The sequence below is a fragment of the Oncorhynchus mykiss genome, chromosome 20, assembly GCF_013265735.2.
Source record: "Oncorhynchus mykiss isolate Arlee chromosome 20, USDA_OmykA_1.1, whole genome shotgun sequence".
Taxonomy (NCBI): Eukaryota; Metazoa; Chordata; class Actinopteri; order Salmoniformes; family Salmonidae; genus Oncorhynchus; species Oncorhynchus mykiss.
In genome coordinates, this window is record NC_048584.1 from 23656175 (window position 1) to 23676514 (window position 20340).

At 45.3% G+C, this 20340-nt stretch overlaps 1 protein-coding gene across 6 annotated transcripts in view; it reads right to left on the minus strand.

Moving 5' to 3' along the window:
• Positions 1–250: 250 nt before the first annotated feature.
• The window catches only part of LOC110499204 (BAH and coiled-coil domain-containing protein 1), a 79526-nt gene continuing 59436 nt past the window's right edge, over positions 251–20340 (minus strand). For 5 of the 6 annotated variants that reach the window (XM_036956036.1, XM_036956035.1, XM_036956034.1 and 2 more), the window contains exons 15-23: positions 19806–20206; positions 19546–19620; positions 15685–15820; positions 15413–15530; positions 14947–15248; positions 14252–14386; positions 11051–12468; positions 3128–3364; positions 251–2982 (exon numbers count right to left, since the gene is read on the minus strand). In XM_036956036.1, the coding sequence (XP_036811931.1) occupies positions 2773–2982; positions 3128–3364; positions 11051–12468; positions 14252–14386; positions 14947–15248; positions 15413–15530; positions 15685–15820; positions 19546–19620; positions 19806–20206 (3032 nt within the window). In that variant the 3' untranslated portion in view covers positions 251–2772. The remainder of the gene's footprint in view (positions 2983–3127; positions 3365–11050; positions 12469–14251; positions 14387–14946; positions 15249–15412; positions 15531–15684; positions 15821–19545; positions 19621–19805; positions 20207–20340) is intronic. The other variant, XM_036956038.1, reaches the window with a different exon arrangement.

Genomic DNA, 20340 nt, shown 5'->3' on the forward strand with positions numbered 1-20340 from the left:
TGCTGCCTGAAAAGTCTACCAGTAAACCACACTGTACTGCGCGCACACATACACACAACATAGCTCTATCACTCTCACTCTTTCACTCAAACATGGTATAAAGTTTCAGTTTCCTTTTCCCCTGCTTATTTTTCTTTCTGTTTCCTTCCTTCTGCACCTAACAGTGGATTGTGAAGGAATTTTAACTTCTAAACTAAATCCAGGTACTTGTATATGTACTATAAAAATACATTTAAAAACTTTGCTGATATCATTTTTAGTGTTTTTTTTTAATGAAACGCAACACAAAGGCAATAAAATTAAGATAAATAACTTTTCTTTTTTGTTTGTTTTTTTACACAGGGGAAATATTTTAGTCATGTTTCCAACAATGACTGAGACAAATGTTACAAAGTATATATCAACCCTACAAAGTCAATTGTTTCCAGTGGGCCTCCAAAACAGGTTGCACAAGGATGATGACACTACCTAATGTGATGTTTAGAACTGAATCCAGTGTTTCTTTAAGAAAATACAGCTTTTAAAAAATTGTTTCAAGACCTACAAAAAGTAACATAATATGGATGTTCACATTAGATTTCTTTTAAAGCTTTTGCTTCGCAGTGTAACAGCAACAATGTTTAAAAAGAGTCCATGTAAGTCGCAAACGAAAAGGCATTAATGTTGTCCTTGTAAAAACCTCAACACTGAAAACACAGTCATCCCAGGCTTGCATAACAGTCAGGAAAAAGACAATGGCAAAATAAAAATATTAAAAACAGAAAGAGACATTTTTGGCAATGCAGGAACAAGATTAAGCACAATTTTGATTTGATCTTTTTTCTAAATATATATTACCCTCTTTTGATTGGCTCTGATTGTCCTTTACTTTCATGTAATGTCATATACGGTTGTCATGGAGCCTTCAAGTGCAACAGCCGGGCAATGTGCAGAAAGAAAACGTTGCTCCCATGGCAACATGGTGGTGAAGCGATGTTCTATGCCAACAGGTATGAGGGAACACAGGTATTTTACTTCAATATGATTGCAGGATCCCGGAATTTTGATTAGATTGAATATTTTCAGATTTGTATATTTCTTCATATTGTATTCTAATGTGATCAAGCGTAAACATAGATGCGCTTTGGTTTTGTTTTTTTGAGGCCAGATAAATACCTACATAGATCTCCTCTAAGAATATAATATAGATATAGAACATCTAGAACTCTCCGGTCTAGATCTTTAAGGATCAGCAAATAGAAGAAACTCGGTTTCTGTCCAGTATTTCTATTTCTGTTAAACCCCCTCAGGAGAATAAGCACATAACAATAGACACAATAAAAACATATATGAAAAATATACAAAACAGACCAATGATGATGTCGACACAAAAAGCCTTTTCCACTTTTCTTATAAAAACATCCCCTTCCATCCCAAGTCATCAAATCCACCCTAATCCCAAAAATGGGACTTGAACCCTTCCCTTGTAGCATATTTACAGCTTTACCCCTCATGGACCCCATACCATCCCATCCCCACCACATACTCAGTGCAGGAAGAGAGGACTAAAACTTTCTCCTCCCTAAGCCAAAAGAACAACTCAAAGAAAAATATTTGAAAAATAACACAACCTAAAGAGAAACAAAGAGGGATATATTTCTCTCTTCGTGTATATTATATATGTATACTATGTACAGTTGAATCATAACGTCTTTATACATAATGCTGTACAACACACAGAGATAGACAAATAATTAAGCTGTACATCTATGCACCTGAATAGGAGGATATGAGAGGTATTGAAGTGTATGGCTTGACTGGAGAAATAATCATCCTTTTTGTCTTTTTTTTTTGTCTAGAGAAGAAGCTGTTAGTAAATCGATCTATATATTAATTAATATTTATAGATTTACGTTTAGTAGGTTTACTTTCTGAGTGTTAAAGACATTGAGGGTTTTCCATGGTGAGGTCTAGACTAGAGACCAATGCACGCACGCACAGACAAGCAAACACACACGCTAAAGCACTATTTACTCTGAGCACTTCAAGTACCAAATGCATCCATTACAACCACTCAGCACACAAACGCACTCATACTTTCACTCTCACACACACACACACTTCAGAACTACAGTGTTTTTGGTCCTGTTGGGATTTCTCAATCCTGCCGTTGTTCATTTATCATCAGACCAGTGTGGGCACCAGAAAGACCATTAAACCCTGAAGGGGGAGAGAACAGTCTCTGCTCTCCTCTCCTCTCCTTACGTTCTCTCTCTCTCGCCCAGTCTCTTTTGTGTATTCTATATAACCAGATCTATAGGCTGAGAAGTGAAAACAACATTCTCACTTACAGCAACAACCTGGTGAGAGTCTCTCTTTGTCAGACTGCCTAAGAGTCAGTCTATGACAGTCTTTGACTCTATGACAGACTGTAAAACAACTATTGGAGACAGAGTGTAGAGTGGGCACTGTTTGTCTTTGTTTTAGGTCAGTAGAGTACTGAAGTCCCTCTTCAGGTCAGATGACTCCCGTGCTGATAATAGAATCCACTGCGGTCCAAAGTGCTGTTATCCCTGTTGGGGTTTGGGATCGTCCACACCCAAATAAGACCAAGAACCAAGATCCAGAACCAGCAAGAACTAGAACCAGAACAAGGAAGATCCTCCTTTCTGGACTCTCTAGTTCTGGACAGAACCATGCTTCACTGACACCAGCGCCAGTAGCTCGGTCCAGCCCTATGAGATGAGGTAGCCATCTTGAAGGCTTTGCTTTGTTTACACTCCATAGTTGTTGCTAGGGGACGATGGCCACGCCTTCGGCGCTGACTAGCTGGCCTGTGGTTGGTTCGTAGGTTCCGGCCAGGTAGAACAGGTCCTGAGCTCCGCCCCCTGACTTGCGTCTGCGAATCAGGTGCTCGTACTCGGCACGGTTGACCACCTGACAGCGGTGTGAGATGGTCTGGACATCATTCTCATCCTCGTGGCTTGATTGGTACAAAGCATGCTGGGTAGAGGGGGGATAAATTGAAAATGAAAAGATAAATAAAGAGCCACTTCCTTAATCCCATGGAGAAATAGATTTAATTTGATTATTTGTTGATCATTTGATCAAAAAGTTGATCAAGTTGTTGAATAATTATCCATCGTACCTTTCCGTCGTGGTGCCTCTTCCCCAGGCGTGTTTCCTCGGGATGGTAGAACCACTTGACCCTGACCACCATGCTGGAGGACCAGGACTCCCAGAGGCTCTCCACTCGCCCCACATAGGGCAGCTGGGGCCGACCGGGGGACAGGAATACAGCACAGTCCCCCACATGCACCGTCTCACCACCACGCACGATCGCCTTGTAGAACAACTTACGGGCCTTACCCTTCAGACCACGCCTCTGTAGGGAGAGAAAGAGGGGGGACGTTAGGAGGAAGTCCAGGTAAGAACATGGAACCAAACTTCTATGATGGCAAAATGGTTATGGCCAGAGCCTTTAAAGCAGTGGTACTAAAACCTTTTCAGCAAGAATCATGTTTTTTTTGCCAGAACTTCTGGGACCCCACCCCACCCCAAATCTAATGACAAAACCTTAAAATTGGTCAACTTTGATTTTCACATCAACAAATAACCTTCAATTCATTACATTTTCAGCTCTCCTATCAAAATTAAGAAAACCAAAAAATACAAATAGAAAATACAGAAAATACAATAACATTTTCAATAACGTTTGTTGCATAAAATTATATAAATCTGTACACTTAATTTTGAGTTCCCCCTCAAAATGTAAATATTTTTAAATTTGGCGACACCACTGCAATTCCTCCCGACCCCGACTTTGAATAGCACTGCTTCAGAGTATTTAGAGGGCCCTGGTTTTTCTGTAGCTTATCTATAATGTGACCCGTTTCAAGAAGCTAGGCGTATGTCGCACATCACTACTTCACAGGAGAGGCATTTGAACGTTTTCTAAATTCATTTTTATCAAAATGAGTTTTTGGGTAGAAATGCCTTCTGGAACATGTGAACTTTCATGTGCCTTAATAACAAACTTGCATGCAATCGTAAAATGTGAATACAATTGTTAAATTACGAGCCTAGTTGGTTAAGCGACAGAAAAAGGCAGGAACCTTCCCGCTAGCCATGATTGTCTGAGATAATGGATGGGCTGGACATGCTGAGAGATGAGTTTGGATTGGTCTGCCATGTAGCACGTATATAAAATGAGCTGCTCTGTATGTGTAAATAATCCCTGCTAACGCTGCTTTTTACGCAAGATATAACGTTAGCCATGGAGAGCTACAAAAGTGTTGCTACTGCTTTCAACAACTTTGCTGCCCAGAATTTAGCAGGAGCTATCAACAAAGATCAGTGGGAAAAAGTTGTGATGGAATAATTTCTGCACACGGTCAGTGTGAACCGGAGTGACTTGACACAACAACGGGCCCAACAAGCTGTAGCTACAAGCCAAATGGAACAGACACTCTGCCATGAAGCATTCATCCATGTATACGGGTACATGTTCAGATATCATAAGTTTCTCATTTTGTCAGAAAGTAGTTAACATTGCAAGTTAAAGCATACTGTTAGCTAGCTAGCGATCATTAGCTTGCTGGTATGATCTATATAGTAATATTATTTCATACCTCAGAAATCTAGTTATAGCCTAATGTTAGCTAGCTTGAACCTAGTTGGTTAGCTGTAGCTACTTGCAACTTACAGATTCATACTCCAGCATGTCATGCTTGGTGGCTAGCTAAGACAATCCGTTTGTACTGTAGCTATGGCTTGGGACTATAGTTAATTGTTTAGCTAGCAATCTACATGTATAATAAAAAGACTCCACTTTGCAAAACAATGATTACATGACCCATCAAGTTAGCCAGGTGTGTCTGGGGGTGATTACGGTCATCTATTGTATTTCCTGAACATCTAGACAATAGTGACCATCCACATAGCTAGATGTGGTTATAGGATTTCTTTCACATTACCCATCAATTGAGACAAGTGTCTGGGTAAGCATCATCTAATAATTATAAAATAATTTATAAATGTTTTTTATCTGAAAGTCAGATTAGGATACAGGCCAAGGACTAGACAAAGTCTATTTTTACATGGAGTTTTTCCCTTATTGTAGGCTACTGCTTAAACCACTTTTAGTCTTGAAATCAATGGTTGTTTACTATACTACCTTACTCACCCTGTTCAGCACATGGCCTCACATGTGAATCCTTAAAAAGATGGCTTAAGATGGTGTGAACGATGCTGAATAGGTGTAGACAAAGTAGACCCCAACGTAAAAAACACAATTGAACCGTCATTGTAAATAAGAATTTGTTCTTTTTTTTTTTAACCCTTTGTTCTCCCAAATTTCATGGTATCCAATTGTTTAGTAGCTACTATCTTGCTACAACTGCCGTACGGGCTCACCAAACAACCTTGGTTAGCACGCACTGCGCCCGGCCCGCCACAGGAGTCGCTGGTGCGCAATGAGACAAGGATTTCCCTACCAGCCAAACCCTCCCTAACCCAGACGACGCTAGGCCAATTGTGCATCGCCCCACGGACCTCCCGGTCACAACAGAGCCTGGGCGCAAACCCAGAGTCTCTGGTGGCACAACTGGCGCTGCAGTACAGCACCCTTAAAAACCCCTGCGCCACCCGGGAGGCCATAATAATTTGTTCTTAACTGACTTGCCTAGTTAAATAAAGGTTAAATTAAAAAAAGTTAAATGTAAAATGTTGCCATGTACAGTGCCTTGCGAAAGTATTCGGCCCCCTTGAACTTTGCGACCTTTTGCCACATTTCAGGCTTCAAACATAAAGATATAAAACTGTATTTTTTTGTGAAGAATCAACAACAAGTGGGACACAATCATGAAGTGGAACGACATTTATTGGATATTTCAAACTTTTTTAACAAATCAAAAACTGAAAAATTGGGCGTGCAAAATTATTCAGCCCCTTTACTTTCAGTGCAGAATGATCCAATGTTGACCTAAATGACTAATGATGATAAATACAATCCACCTGTGTGTAATCAAGTCTCCGTATCAATGCACCTGCACTGTGATAGTCTCAGAGGTCCGTTAAAAGTGCAGAGAGCATCATGAAGAACAAGGAACACACCAGGCAGGTCCGATATACTGTTGTGAAGAAGTTTTCCCAAGCTTTAAACATCCCAAGGAGCACTGTGCAAGCGATAATATTGAAATGGAAGGAGTATCAGACCACTGCAAATCTACCAAGACCTGGCCGTCCCTCTAAACTTTCAGCTCATACAAGGAGAAGACTGATCAGAGATGCAGCCAAGAGCGGCAGGGTAGCCTAGTGGTTAGAGCGTTGGACTAGTAACCGGAAGGTTGTGAGTTCAAACCCCCGAGCTGACAAGGTACAAATCTGTCGTTCTGCCCCTGAACAGTTAACCCACTGTTCCCAGGCCGTCATTGAAAATAAGAATTTGTTCTTAACTGACTTGCCTGGTTAAATAAAGGTAAAAAAAAAAAAAAAAAAAAAATCTACAGCTGAGGTGGGAGACTCTGTCCATAGGACAACAATCACTTGTATATTGCACAAATCTGGCCTTTATGGAAGAGTGGCAAGAAGAAAGCCATTTCTTAAAGATATCCATAAAAATTGTCGTTTAAAGTTTGCCACAAGCCACCTGGGAGACACACCAAACATGTGGAAGAAGGTGCTCTGGTCAGATGAAACCAAAATTGAACTTTTTGGCAACAATGCAAAACGTTATGTTTGGCATAAAAGCAACACAGCTCATCACCCTGAACACTGTCAAACATGGTGGTGGCAGCATCATGGTTTGGGCCTGCTTTTCTTCAGCAGGGACAGGGAAGATGGTTAAAATTGATGGGAAGATGGATGGAGCCAAATACAGGACCATTCTGGAAGAAAACCTGATGGAGTCTACAAAAGACCTGAGACTGGGACGGAGATTTGTCTTCCAACAAGACAATGATCCAAAACATAAAGCAAAATCTACAATGGAATGGTTCAAAAATAAACATATCCAGGTGTTAGAATGGCCAAGTCAAAGTCCAGACCTGAATCCAATCGAGAATCTGTGGAAAGAACTGAAAACTGCTGTTCACAAATGCTCTCCATCCAACCTCACTGAGCTCGAGCTGTTTTGCAAGGAGGAATGGGAAAACATTTCAGTCTCTCGATGTGCAAAACTGATAGAGACATACCCCAAGCGACTTACAGCTGTAATCGCAGCAAAAGGTGGCGCTACAAAGTATTAACTTAAGGGGGCTGAATAATTTTGCACGCCCAATTTTTCCGTTTTTGATTTGTTAAAAAAGTTTGAAATATCCAATAAATGTCGTTCCACTTCATGATTGTGTCCCACTTGTTGTTGATTCTTCACAAAAAAATACAGTTTTATATCTTTATGTTTGAAGCCTGAAATGTGGCTAAAAGGTCGCAAAGTTCAAGGGGGCCGAATACTTTCGCAAGGCACTGTAATACCGAATCGAGGCAGTCGGTCACTAATGTAGTGATCTGACTCAAAAAGTCAATTTAATAAGACCTTGCTCAATAAATCTATTTCAGACTGTGTTAACCATCAAGCCTCACACATACCAGCTTACAGGACAGCGCCGGCAGAGATGGCCGCCTCGCTTCGCGTTCCTAGGAAACTATGCAGTTTTTTGTTTTTTTACGTGTTATTTCTTACATTAGTACCCCAGGTCATCTTAGGTTTCATTACATACAGTCGAGAAGAACTACTGAATATAAGATCAGCGTCAACTCACCATCAGTACGACCAAGAATATGTTTTTCGCGACGCGGATCCTGTGTTCTGCCTTACAAACAGGACAACGGAGTGGATTCCATGCAGCGACCCAAAAAAACGACTCCGAAAGAGAGGGAAACGAGGCGGTCTTCTGGTCAGACTCCGGAGACGGGCACATCGTGCACCACTCCCTAGCATTCTTCTTGCCAATGTCCAGTCTCTTGACAACAAGGTTGATGAAATCCGAGCAAGGGTAGCATTCCAGAGGGACATCAGAGACTGTAACGTCCTTTGCTTCACTGAAACATGGCTCACTGGAGAGACTCTAGCGCTGACAGAAACAAACATCTTTCTGATAAGAAGAGGGGCGGGGGCGTATGCCTCATGGCCAACGTGACATGGTGTGATGAAAGAAACATACAGGAACTCAAATCCTTCTGTTCACCTGATTTAGAATTCCTCACAATCAAATGTAGACCGCATTATCTACCAAGAGAATTCTCTTCGATTATAATCACAGCCGTATATATCCCCCCCCAAGCAGACACATCGATGGCTCTGAACGAACTTTATTTAACTCTCTGCAAACTGGAAACGATTTATCCGGAGGCTGCATTCATTGTAGCTGGGGATTTTAACAAGGCTAATCTGAAAACAAGACTCCCTAAATTTTATCAGGAAATCGATTGCGCAACCAGGGGTGGAAAGACCTTGGATCATTGTTACTCTAACTTCCGCGACGCATATAAGGCCCTGCCCCGCCCCCCTTTCGGAAAAGCTGACCACGACTCCATTTTGTTGATCCCTGCCTACAGACAGAAACTAAAACAAGAGGCTCCCACGCTGAGGTCTGTCCAACGCTGGTCCGACCAAGCTGACTCCACACTCCAAGACTGCTTCCATCACGTGGACTGGGAGATGTTTCGTATTGCGTCAGATAACAACATTGACGAATACGCTGATTCGGTGTGCGAGTTCATTAGAACGTGCGTTGAAGATGTCGTTCCCATAGCAACGATTAAAACATTCCCTAACCAGAAACCGTGGATTGATGGCAGCATTCGTGTGAAACTGAAAGCGCGAACCACTGCTTATAATCAGGGCAAGGTGACTGGTAACATGACTGAATACAAACAGTGCAGCTATTCCCTCCGCAAGGCTATCAAACAAGCTAAGCGCCAGTACAGAGACAAAGTAGAATCTCAATTCAACGGCTCAGACACAAGAGGCATGTGGCAGGGTCTACAGTCAATCACGGACTACAGGAAGAAATCCAGCCCAGTCACGGACCAGGATGTCTTGCTCCCAGGCAGACTAAATAACTTTTTTGCCCGCTTTGAGGACAATACAGTGCCACTGACACGGCCTGCAACGAAAACATGCGGTCTCTTCTTCACTGCAGCCGAGGTGAGTAAGACATTTAAACGTGTTAACCCTCGCAAGGCTGCAGGCCCAGACGGCATCCCCAGCCGCGCCCTCAGAGCATGCGCAGACCAGCTGGCCGGTGTGTTTACGGACATATTCAATCAATCCCTATACCAGTCTGCTGTTCCCACATGCTTCAAGAGGGCCACCATTGTTCCTGTTCCCAAGAAAGCTAAGGTAACTGAGCTAAACGACTACCGCCCCGTAGCACTCACTTCCGTCATCATGAAGTGCTTTGAGAGACTAGTCAAGGACCATATCACCTCCACCCTACCTGACACCCTAGACCCACTCCAATTTGCTTACCGCCCAAATAGGTCCACAGACGATGCAATCTCAACCACACTGCACACTGCCCTAACCCATCTGGACAAGAGGAATACCTATGTGAGAATGCTGTTCATCGACTACAGCTCGGCATTCAACACCATAGTACCCTCCAAGCTCGTCATCAAGCTCGAGACCCTGGGTCTCGACCCCGTCCTGTGCAACTGGGTACTGGACTTCCTGACGGGCCGCCCCCAGGTGGTGAGGGTAGGCAACAACATCTCCTCCCCGCTGATCCTCAACACTGGGGCCCCACAAGGGTGCGTTCTGAGCCCTCTCCTGTACTCCCTGTTCACCCACGACTGCGTGGCCACGCACGCCTCCAACTCAATCATCAAGTTTGCGGACGACACAACAGTGGTAGGCTTGATTACCAACAACGACGAGACGGCCTACAGGGAGGAGGTGAGGGCCCTCGGAGTGTGGTGTCAGGAAAATAACCTCACACTCAACGTCAACAAAACTAAGGAGATGATTGTGGACTTCAGGAAACAGCAGAGGGAACACCCCCCTATCCACATCGATGGAACAGTAGTGGAGAGGGTAGCAAGTTTTAAGTTCCTCGGCATACACATCACAGACAAACTGAATTGGTCCACTCACACAGACAGCATCGTGAAGAAGGCGCAGCAGCGCCTCTTCAACCTCAGGAGGCTGAAGAAATTTGGCTTGTCACCAAAAGCACTCACAAACTTCTACAGATGCACAATCGAGAGCATCCTGGCGGGCTGTATCACCGCCTGGTATGGCAACTGCACCGCCCTCAACCGTAAGGCTCTCCAGAGGGTAGTGAGGTCTGCACAACGCATCACCGGGGGCAAACTACCTGCCCTCCAGGACACCTACACCACCCGATGTCACAGGAAGGCCATAAAGATCATCAAGGACATCAACCACCCGAGCCACTGCCTGTTCACCCCGCTATCATCCAGAAGGCGAGGTCAGTACAGGTGCATCAAAGCTGGGACCGAGAGACTGAAAAACAGCTTCTATCTCAAGGCCATCAGACTGTTAAACAGCCACCACTAACACTGAGTGGCTGCTGCCAACACACTGACACTGACTCAACTCCAGCCACTTTAATAATGGGAATTGATGGGAAATGATGTAAATATATCACTAGCCACTTTAAACAATGCTACCTTATATAATGTTACTTACCCTACATTATTCATCTCATATGCATACGTATATACTGTACTCTATATCATCGACTGTATCCTTATGTAATACATGTATCACTAGCCACTTTAAACTATGCCACTTTGTTTACATACTCATCTCATTTGTACATACTGTACTCGATACCATCTACTGTATCCTGCCTATGCTGCTCTGTACCATCACTCATTCATATATCCTTATGTACATATTCTTTATCCCCTTACACTGTGTACAAGACAGTAGTTTTGAAATTGTTAGTTAGATTACTTGTTATTACTGCATTGTCGGAACTAGAAGCACAAGCATTTCGCTACACTCGCATTAACATCTACTAACCATGTGTATGTGACAAATAAAATGTGATTTGATTTGATTTGATTATAATAGCCTCTACTTTGACTCTGTGTGTCTCACCTGCGTGGGGTTTCCAGACCACTTCCACAGCTGGCGACCTGGCAGGAGGGCGGACATATTGGGATGGGGGTCCGGTGACAACATCCTCTGCCTCTTGGCTGCTGGGTGGTCCTTGGGAGGTTTGGGCTGGGAGGCTGGGGTGTTGGGGGTCGAAGTGTGTGTGTTGGGAATCGCAATGTGTGTATTGGACCCGGAACCATCTCTCCTCTTGGTTTGGTTTTTGACTGCGCTACTGCTACTATTAGTCCTTCCCTTTGATGTGTACTCTTTCCTGTCCTCTCCTCTGTCACTTCCTCTCACCTTTGAACCTCCGGTGATGGTCATGGCTGCCTTGGCAACATAGGCGTGTGGTTGGGCAGAGGCTGAGGAGGCGGCGTTAGGTTTGGGGTTAGTGGAGGGGTCAGGGGTTAAGCGGTTAGAGGTCAAGCTCTGCCTGTGTTTGTGTTTCTGCTGCTGGAGCAGCGCTCTGTGGAGAAGGAGGGATGAAGACCCTTCTTCATCTGAGGAGTAGGAGGAGTCATTGTCGGAAGAACAGAGGGAGGATGAAGAGAGGGAGCCGGAGGAGGAGGAAGAGGAGGAGGACGAGGAGCAGACGGAGAGACGGGAGAGGAAACGTCCCGCACCTGCTGCTGCTGCTCTCCTCCGAGCTACATCTCCATCATCATCATCATCATCCTCATCCAGCTCAGAGTAAGAGCTGGGGCAGTCGCTGGGGCAGTCCAGAGCTCCAAACTCACCCCCCAGACCCCCTAAACCAGATGAGGGGAGCCCTTTTCTGAGGGCTGGAGCCCCCTTTAGGAGCAGCTCAGACCTGGACACTCCACTCTCTCCTCCTCCTTTCTTCCTGTCCTTCACTACCAGAGCAGGGTGGATGTACCTCAGGGGTGCACCCGCCACCCCTGCAGAGGGACCCTTGTGCCCCCTGCCACCCCCCAGACGCAGCAGAGCTTTCCCATTCTTGGTTTTGGGCGACGTCACACCCTCATGATCCAGCTTCACCAGGAACTGTTTTCTCTCTCTGTCGCTCGACTTCCTGTTGGAGGGTGCTGTTGTCATGGTGACAGAGTCCCTCAGCCCCAGAGGCATTACCGTGGTTACAGGCCGTTGGGTTCCGGTACCGAAGGCTCCAGCGTAACCGTTGGCGATGCTACTGAAGGAGTCGATCTCGAATGGGGAACGGAAGATGCCCTTGAGGGGAGCAGGAGGGGCAAAGGGGTGTGTGGCGGGGCGGTGGAACACCCCCAAGTCTCGCTGGTGACCCCCTCGGTGGGTTTTACGAGACGTCCCGTTGAACAGGAAGAAGTCCACTGGAAGTCTCTTTGCTGGCCAGCTTAACGAGGAAGTGTTGCCACTGGTTACACTCTCTGATGTTGTTGAGGAACTATTGGCCCCTGGCTTGACCTTTTTGGGTCGTCCTACTGGAAGAAGAAACAGAATAAAGAGAAAGGGTGAGAGTGAGAAAGCGAGAGAGAGACTTATAAACAAGATTGATCAACCTAACCTTCCTTTAAAGCAGGTAAGTCAATGAGAACAAATTCTTCGTAGCCATAAATAACAGCCCTTACTGTAGAGCTGGAGGCAACTTGTCACATTTAGTCTGTGTTGAGTTATGAGAATGCTGTTTGACTGGAGGGCATTCAGACCAGTGACAGTTGGAACAGTGATGACGTTAGACATGAGGGGGGTTCCATTGAGAAGGAAGAAGTGTTGAGATAAAATCATATTATATATGTGTATTATACATGAGTAAAGCTGGTCTGAATAGTAAGTTGGCCAGGCGGGCCTATGAAGCAGTTTGTCTTGGGGCTACAGTGACTGATTGGGGCTGGGATGGTGAGTGATGAGATGACTGATGACTGGTTGTCTATGCTATCTATCTCACTGGTGCTGTAAGCCACAATTTCAAACAAATGGGAGGAACTGGCACCATCTACATGGAAGAAAAATATAAACGCAACACACAACAACTGAAAAGATTATACTGAGTTACAGTTCATATAAGAAAATTAGTCATTTGAAATACATTAATTAGGCCCTAATCTTTGGATTTCACATGATTGGAAATACAGATCTGCTGGTCACAGATCCTTAAGAAAAAACTTAAGGGCGTGGATTAGAAAACCAGTCAGTAGCTGGTGTGCGAAGTTGCTGGATATTGGTGGGAACTGGAATACACTGTCGTACAAATCGATCCAGAGCATCCCAAACATGCTCAATGGGTGACATGTCTGGTGAGTATGCAGGCCATGGAAGAACTGGGACATTTTCAGCTTCCAGTCCGTAGCTTATGCCTGCCCATACATACCGTAAGCCCTCCAACACCATGGGGCACTCTGTTCACAACGTTGACATTAGTAAACTGCTCGCCCACACAGCGCCATGCATGCATGCTGTCTGTTTTCTGCTCGGTACAGTTGAAACCGTGATTCATCGGTGAAGAGCACACCTCTCTAGCGTGCCAGTGGCCATCAAAGGTGAGCATTTGTCCAGTGAAGTTGGTTATGACGCCAAACTGCAGTCAGGTCAAGACCCTGGTGAGGACACAGATGAGCTTCCCTGAGACAGTTTCTGACAGTCTGTGTAGAAGTGAATTTGTCGTGAAAATTCATAGTTTCATCAGCTGTCCAGGTGGCTGGTCTCAGACGATCCCACAGGTGAAGAAGCCGGATGTGGAGGTCCTGGGCTGGGGTGGTTACACATGGTCTGCGATTGTAAGGCCCTTTGAACATACTGCCAAACTCTCTAACAACGACTTTGGAAGCAGCTTATGATAGAGAAATTAACATTCAATTATCTGGCAACAGCTCTGGTGGACATTCCTGCATCCAGCATGCCAATTGCACACTCCCTTAAAACTTTAGACATCTGTTGCATAGTGTTGTATGACAAAACTGCACATTTTAGAGTTGCCTGTTATTGTCCCCAGCACAAGGTGCACCTGTGTAATGATCATGCTGTTGAATCAGCTTCTTGATATGCCACACCTGTCAAGTGGATGGATTATCTTGGCAAAGAAGAAATGCTCACTAGCAGGGATGTAGATACATTTGTGAACAAAATTTGAGAGGAATAAGCTTTTTGTGCATATGGACAATTTCTGGGATGTTTTGTTTCAGCTCATGAAACATGGGACTAACACTACATGTAGCGTTTCTGTTTTTGTTCAGTGTAATACCATGGAATTATGCTCTGAGCCATTACCTGGTCTCCGCTCCTGGCTCCTCCCTCCTGTCTCCCCATTGGTTGGTCTCTCTGTGGGCTTGTCTGTACTGTCCTGGGTGGAGCTTCTGCGACCACGACGACCAGGTGAGAGCAGGGCTGGAGATGGCTCCGCACCTGAGAGAGAGAGAGAGAGAGAGAGAGAGAGAGAGAGAGAGAGAGAGAGAGAGAGAGAGAGAGAGAGAGAGAGAGAGGGAGAGGGAGAGGGAGAGACAGGGAGAGTTTATTTGTTAGCCATTCTTTATTTATTTTTTATTTTTTTCTTATGATTTAATTAAATGCATCGACCGAAGATTACACAATACAACAGCAGTAGTGTTGTACCTGAATACATGATTATATGTACTATTACTTTTACTACTGAAATTAACTGTGTTTCATTATCCTTGCATTGTACTGTATTTACTGAAATGCTGTCCCACTATACTGCTTTGGCAATATTTACAAATTGTACTTCATGCCAATAAAGCAATCTTTATTAGACGGGAGGGAGGTAGGACAAAAAAGACTTAAGGAGTGGAGCTGGATTGAATGTTGACAGACTCCAGTTTTCTCCAGACCATGTATTTACCCTCCAGGAATGTGTATATATATGAATATATGAGAGAGAGAGAGAGAAAGAGAGAGAGAGAGAGAAAGAGGGAGAGAGAGAGAGAGAGGGAGACAAGTGTACTCACAGTGTATCTGATAACCTGGGGGTAGCAGGCGTATGTTGGGCAGAGAGATTCTTCCTCTGTCTCCGTCATCAAACTCCACCATCACACTGCCCTCCTTCTCCTCTTCTCCCAGACCCCCTCTGTGGACGTATCCAGGGTAGAGGCAGCGGGAGCGTTCGCTCCAGTAGGCACAAACACGCATCCCGGCAGTCAAGATGGCTTCCGTCTGTGGCCGCACATCCAACACCGCTTCCTCTAATAGCTGTTCTAGAGAGTAGATCCTTGGTCTGTTCCCCCTCTCCCCCTCAATCACTACACGGAATCTAGGAGAGAGAGAGTGAGACGGAGAGAGAGAAAGAGAGAGAGACAGAGAGACAGAGATTGTATTAAATGTATTACAAGCCAGTCAGCCAGTCCTTTACATCAACATGTCTATCGGAATTGAGCAGGCCATATCAGTAGGTATCAGTAGGTGTCAGTGCCTTACATGTCAGGCAGGTCCAGAGTGTGTAGTCGAGCAGCATACAGCAGCTCATCCTCCTTAGATATCAACACCTTCAGACCATCCACCAGCATCTCCCTGCTCAGCACACAGTTAAGCACTGCTGCAGAGAGAGAGGGAGGCAGAATAGAGAGTGAGAAAGAACGAGAGAGACAAAAATATGAACATTTAGACTGGTTTGTGACCCTGTGGTGTGTGTGTGTGTGTGTGTGTGTGCGTGTGTGTGTGTGTGTGTGTGTGTGTGTGTGTGTTCTCACCTGGTGCTCTGCGTGTGTGAGATGTATGCTCCATGTCTTCCTCCTCCCCCTCGGAGAAGCTACTCTCCTCGTCCAATCGGAATCCTTCATCAGCCGCAAAGCTCTCCAGCAGCCGACTCACTGCACGCCCTTTAGCCTGCGACAGGAAATTACATCATTAGACTATATACATCTTTAAACTCCAAAAACAGTGGTCGCCCTCCCATGTTCCTGGATAGCTACAGAGTGTGCAGGCTTTTGTTCCATCGCAGCACTATTTCACCTTTATTTAACCTGGTAGGCCAGTTGAGAACAACTTCTCATTTACAACTGCGACCTGGCCAATATAAAGCAAAGCAGTGCGACAAAAACAACAACACAGAGTTACACATAAACAAACGTACAGTCAATAACACAAAATAATAATCTATGTACAGTGTGTACAAATGTAGTAAGGTCAGGGAGGTAAGGCAATAAATAGGCCATAGAGTAATTACAATTTGAGCAATTAACACAGGAGTGATAGATGATGATGATGTGCAAGTAGAGATACTGGGGTGCAAAAGAGCAAGAGGAAAAATAACAATATGGGGATGAAGTAGTTGGGTGCGCTATTTACAGATTGGATGTGTACAGGTACACATCTGTAAGCTGCTCTGACAGCTGATGCTTAAAGTTAGAGAGGGAGATAGGGGTCTCCTGACCCCTTCTGTCTCAGCCTCCAGTATTTATGCTGCAGTAGTTTATGTGTCGGGGGGCTAGGGTCAGTTTGTTATATCTGGAGTACTTCTCCTGTCCTATTCGGTGTCCTGTGTGAATTTAAGTGTGCTCTCTCTAATTCTCTCTTTCTCTCTTTCTTTCTCTCTCTCGGAGGACCTGAGCCCTAGGACCATGCCTCAGGAATACCTGACATGATGACTCCTTGCTGTCCCCAGTCCACCTGGCCGTGCTGCTGCTCCAGTTTCAACTGTTCTGCCTTATTATTATTGGACCATGCTGGTCATTTATGAACATTTGAACATCTTGGCCATGTTCTGTTATAATCTCCACCCGGCACAGCCAGAAGAGGACTGGCCACCCCACATAGCCTGGTTCCTCTCTAGGTTTCTTCCTAGGTTTTGGCCTTTCTAGGGAGTTTTTCCTAGCCACCGTGCTTCTACACCTGCATTGCTTGCTGTTTGGGGTTTTAGGCTGGGTTTCTGTACAGCACTTTGAGATATCAGCTGATGTACGAAGGGCTATATAAATAAATTTGATTTGATTTGAGATATAAGTCTCCAGCTTCAGTGATTTTGCAATTCGTTCCAGTCATTGGCAGCAGAGAACTGGAAGGAAAGGCAGCCAAAGAGGTGTTGGCTTTGGGAATGACCAGTGAGATATACCTGCTGGAGCGTGTGCTATGGGTGGGTGTTGCTATGGTGACCAGCGACCTGAGATAAGGCGGGGCTTTACCTAGCAAAGACTTATAGATGACCTGGAGCCAGTGGGTTTGGCGACGAATATGTAGTGAGGGTCAGCCAACGAGAGCATACAGGTCGCAGTGGTGGGCAGTATATGGGGCTTGGGTGACAAAACGGATGGCACTGTGATAGACAACATCCAGTTTGCTGAATAGAGTGTTGGAGGCTATTTTGAAAATGACACCGCCAGAAGTCAAGGATCGGTAGGATAGTCAGTTTTACGAGGGTATGTTTGGCAGCATGAGTGAAGGAGGCTTTGTTGCGAAATAGGAATCTGATTCTAGATTTAATTTTGGATTGGAGATGCTTAATGTGAGTCTGGAAGGAGAATTTACAGTCTAACCAGACACCTAGGTATTTGTAGTTGTTCACATATTCTAAGTCAGAACCGTCCAGAGTAGTGATGCTAGTCGGTCGGGCAGGTGCGGGCAACAATCGGTTGAAGAGCATGCATTTAGTTTTACTTGCATTTAAAAGAAGATTGAGGCCACGGAAGGAGTGTTGTATGGCGTTGAAGCTCGTTTGGAGGTTTGTTAACACAGTGTCCAACGAAGGGCCAGATGTAGACAGAATGGTGTTGTCTGCGTAGAGGTGGATCAGAGAATCACCAGCAGCAAGAGCGACATCATTGATATATACAGAGAAAAGAGTCGGCCCGAGAATTGAACCCTGTGGCACCCCCATAGAGACTGCCTAAGGTCCGGACGACAGGCCCTCCGATTTGACACACTGAACTCTATCAGAGAAGTAGTTGGTGAACCAGGCGAGGCAGTCATTTGAGAAACTAATGCTATTGAGTCTACCGATAAGAATGCGGTGATTGGCAGAGTCGAAAGCCTTGGCCAGGTCGATGACGACGGCTGCACAGTAATGTCTTTATCGATGGCGGTTATGATAACGTTTAGGACCTTGAGCGTGGCTGAGGCGCACCCATGACCAGCTCGGAAACCAGATTGCATAGTGGAGAAGGTACAGTTGGACTCGAAATGGTTGTGATCTGTTTGTTAACTTGGCTTTCGAAGATTTTAGAAAGGCAGGCCAAGATGGATATAGGTCTATAACAGTTTGGGTCTAGAGTGTCTCCCCCTTTGAAGAGGGGGATGACCGCGGCAGCTTTCCAATCTTCAGGGATCTCAGACCATGTGAAAGAGAGGTTGAACAGGCTAGTAATAGGGGTTACCACAATTTCGGCAGATCATTTTAGAAAGAGAGGGTCCAGATTGTCTAGCCGAGCTGAATTGTAGGGATCAATATTTTGCATCTCTTTCAGAACATCAGCTGTCTGGATTTTGGTGAAGAAGAAGCGGGGGGTGGGGGGGGGGGGGTTGGGCAAGTTAAAATGCATTAAAATTATCGATTATCGTAAATTCATTGCTCATCGAATTAATTTGGTATTTTAGTACAGGCCTAGAACAAAAGCATGCACACCCTGTAACCTCTGCCATTTACTGCTGTCAGAACTACCCCTGTCCACCAAACACACACAAACACCTCTTCACCGACACACGCCCGCCCAAAACACACACACACACACACACACACACGCACACACACACACACACACACCAGCCCCTGTACTATTCTGGTTTAAGCTGGTTTCCTAATGATGACTGATGATGGAGCTGTAAAATCAGCCTGTTCAACAGGTTTCTGCCTGTATCTGGGCTTTCCAAAGAAAGGACCATATATTATTGCTTGAAAGATGTGTGTGTGTGTGTGTGTGTGTGTGTGTGTGTGTGTGTGTGTGTGTGGGTGTTTACCACATGAAGGGACAATATATTACAGTGACAGAGGTTTCATCACCAGAGGGTATGGAATATTACTCACCTCTCTGGGTTGGTGTGTGTGGAAATTGTGTGTATGCGCATATGAACGGGTGCATGTATTTAGTTTGCGTGCGCGCATGTGTGTGAGTTTAGTAAGTATGTGTGTGTAGATTGGGGTTTTTGTTCTGTGCTGTTTGCTTAGAGTCATGTGTTTGTCACATTCCCTCCGTATGACTGTGATAAGATCAGTCAGAGGCAACCACCTCAGGGCTGTTCTCACCAAAACACACACAAACGACATCACACTTATTCAGCAGTCATATATCTCACCAGCTGACAGATTCACGGTTGTTTAAAACTGATCAGCTCATGCAGTTTGGTAATAATAAGATAAGTCATGCAGTAGCTTCTGACTTAAATTTGCCAAAGCACATTTATATTACCTTTTCAGTTACATTATGTACATTTTCCCCATTCCTCCATGCCCACTCATCCTCTCTCTTCTGCTCTACCTGTTGTTCCTGCTCAGGACTCTATCTCTCCACCAACTGCCATTTCCTGTTTCACACTGCCTCTTTTTGTTTGCCCCTATCCCTCCTTCTCTCATGACCCCCCTCCCCCCCTCCCCCTCCACCCATGTTGACCCCCATCCCCACCTGTTTCTTCCTGCTCTTCCTGCCCCTGGTGGTGTCCTCTCTCTGGGTCTCAGTTTCCAGCCAGCAGCCTCTCCTCTGGAACAACCAAACAGGTCAGGACAGGTTAGCATTATAGACAATGATCATAATCACCATGTAGCTAGAGAGAAACCGTAACACGTGCATTTTAACAGTCTCAAGTAGTTGAGGGGGATTTTAAAAGAGGAAGCAGTTTTTGATTAACCTAGAGACCCCCAGGTCCTCTCATTTCCCCTCCTCACCTGTCCCAGAATGCTTTGGGGTCCTGAGCTCTTCATCTCGGCCTCCGCCAGAGGTCCCTGGACCCCCCTGCTGTCCTCGAGGCTGTTGCCCACTGATGAGGCCCTCCAGCTAGGTACAGGTCCTCTCCTAGCCCCCTGTGGCTCCTGGAGCTCTGGGCGTCTCCGGTCTGCAGTAGCAGGACGTGGCGTGCAGGGGGCTCCTCTCATCCTCAGCTCCGCACTGGGCATGCTTGCATCATCACCTTGCCTCTCCTTCTTGCTCCTGGCTTTCTGATTGGCTTGAAGCTTAGCGGCTGGTCCAATCGCAGCAGTGTTCATTGGCGTGTCTTTGGAGGATGGTGGCGTCGTCTTGACGTCATTGGTTCCTCTGTCGCTGTCATAGCTCCCCTCATCTTCCTCCTCTGTGGAAGTAAGGGATCAATAAAATCGATTAGAAACTGTCTGGAGATCAGTTGTGACACAACCATCTCAAGCTCAGGCTCTAGTGAAAGACAGTGTAGAGAAGCTACACTGGGGTCCAAAATTATTGACACCC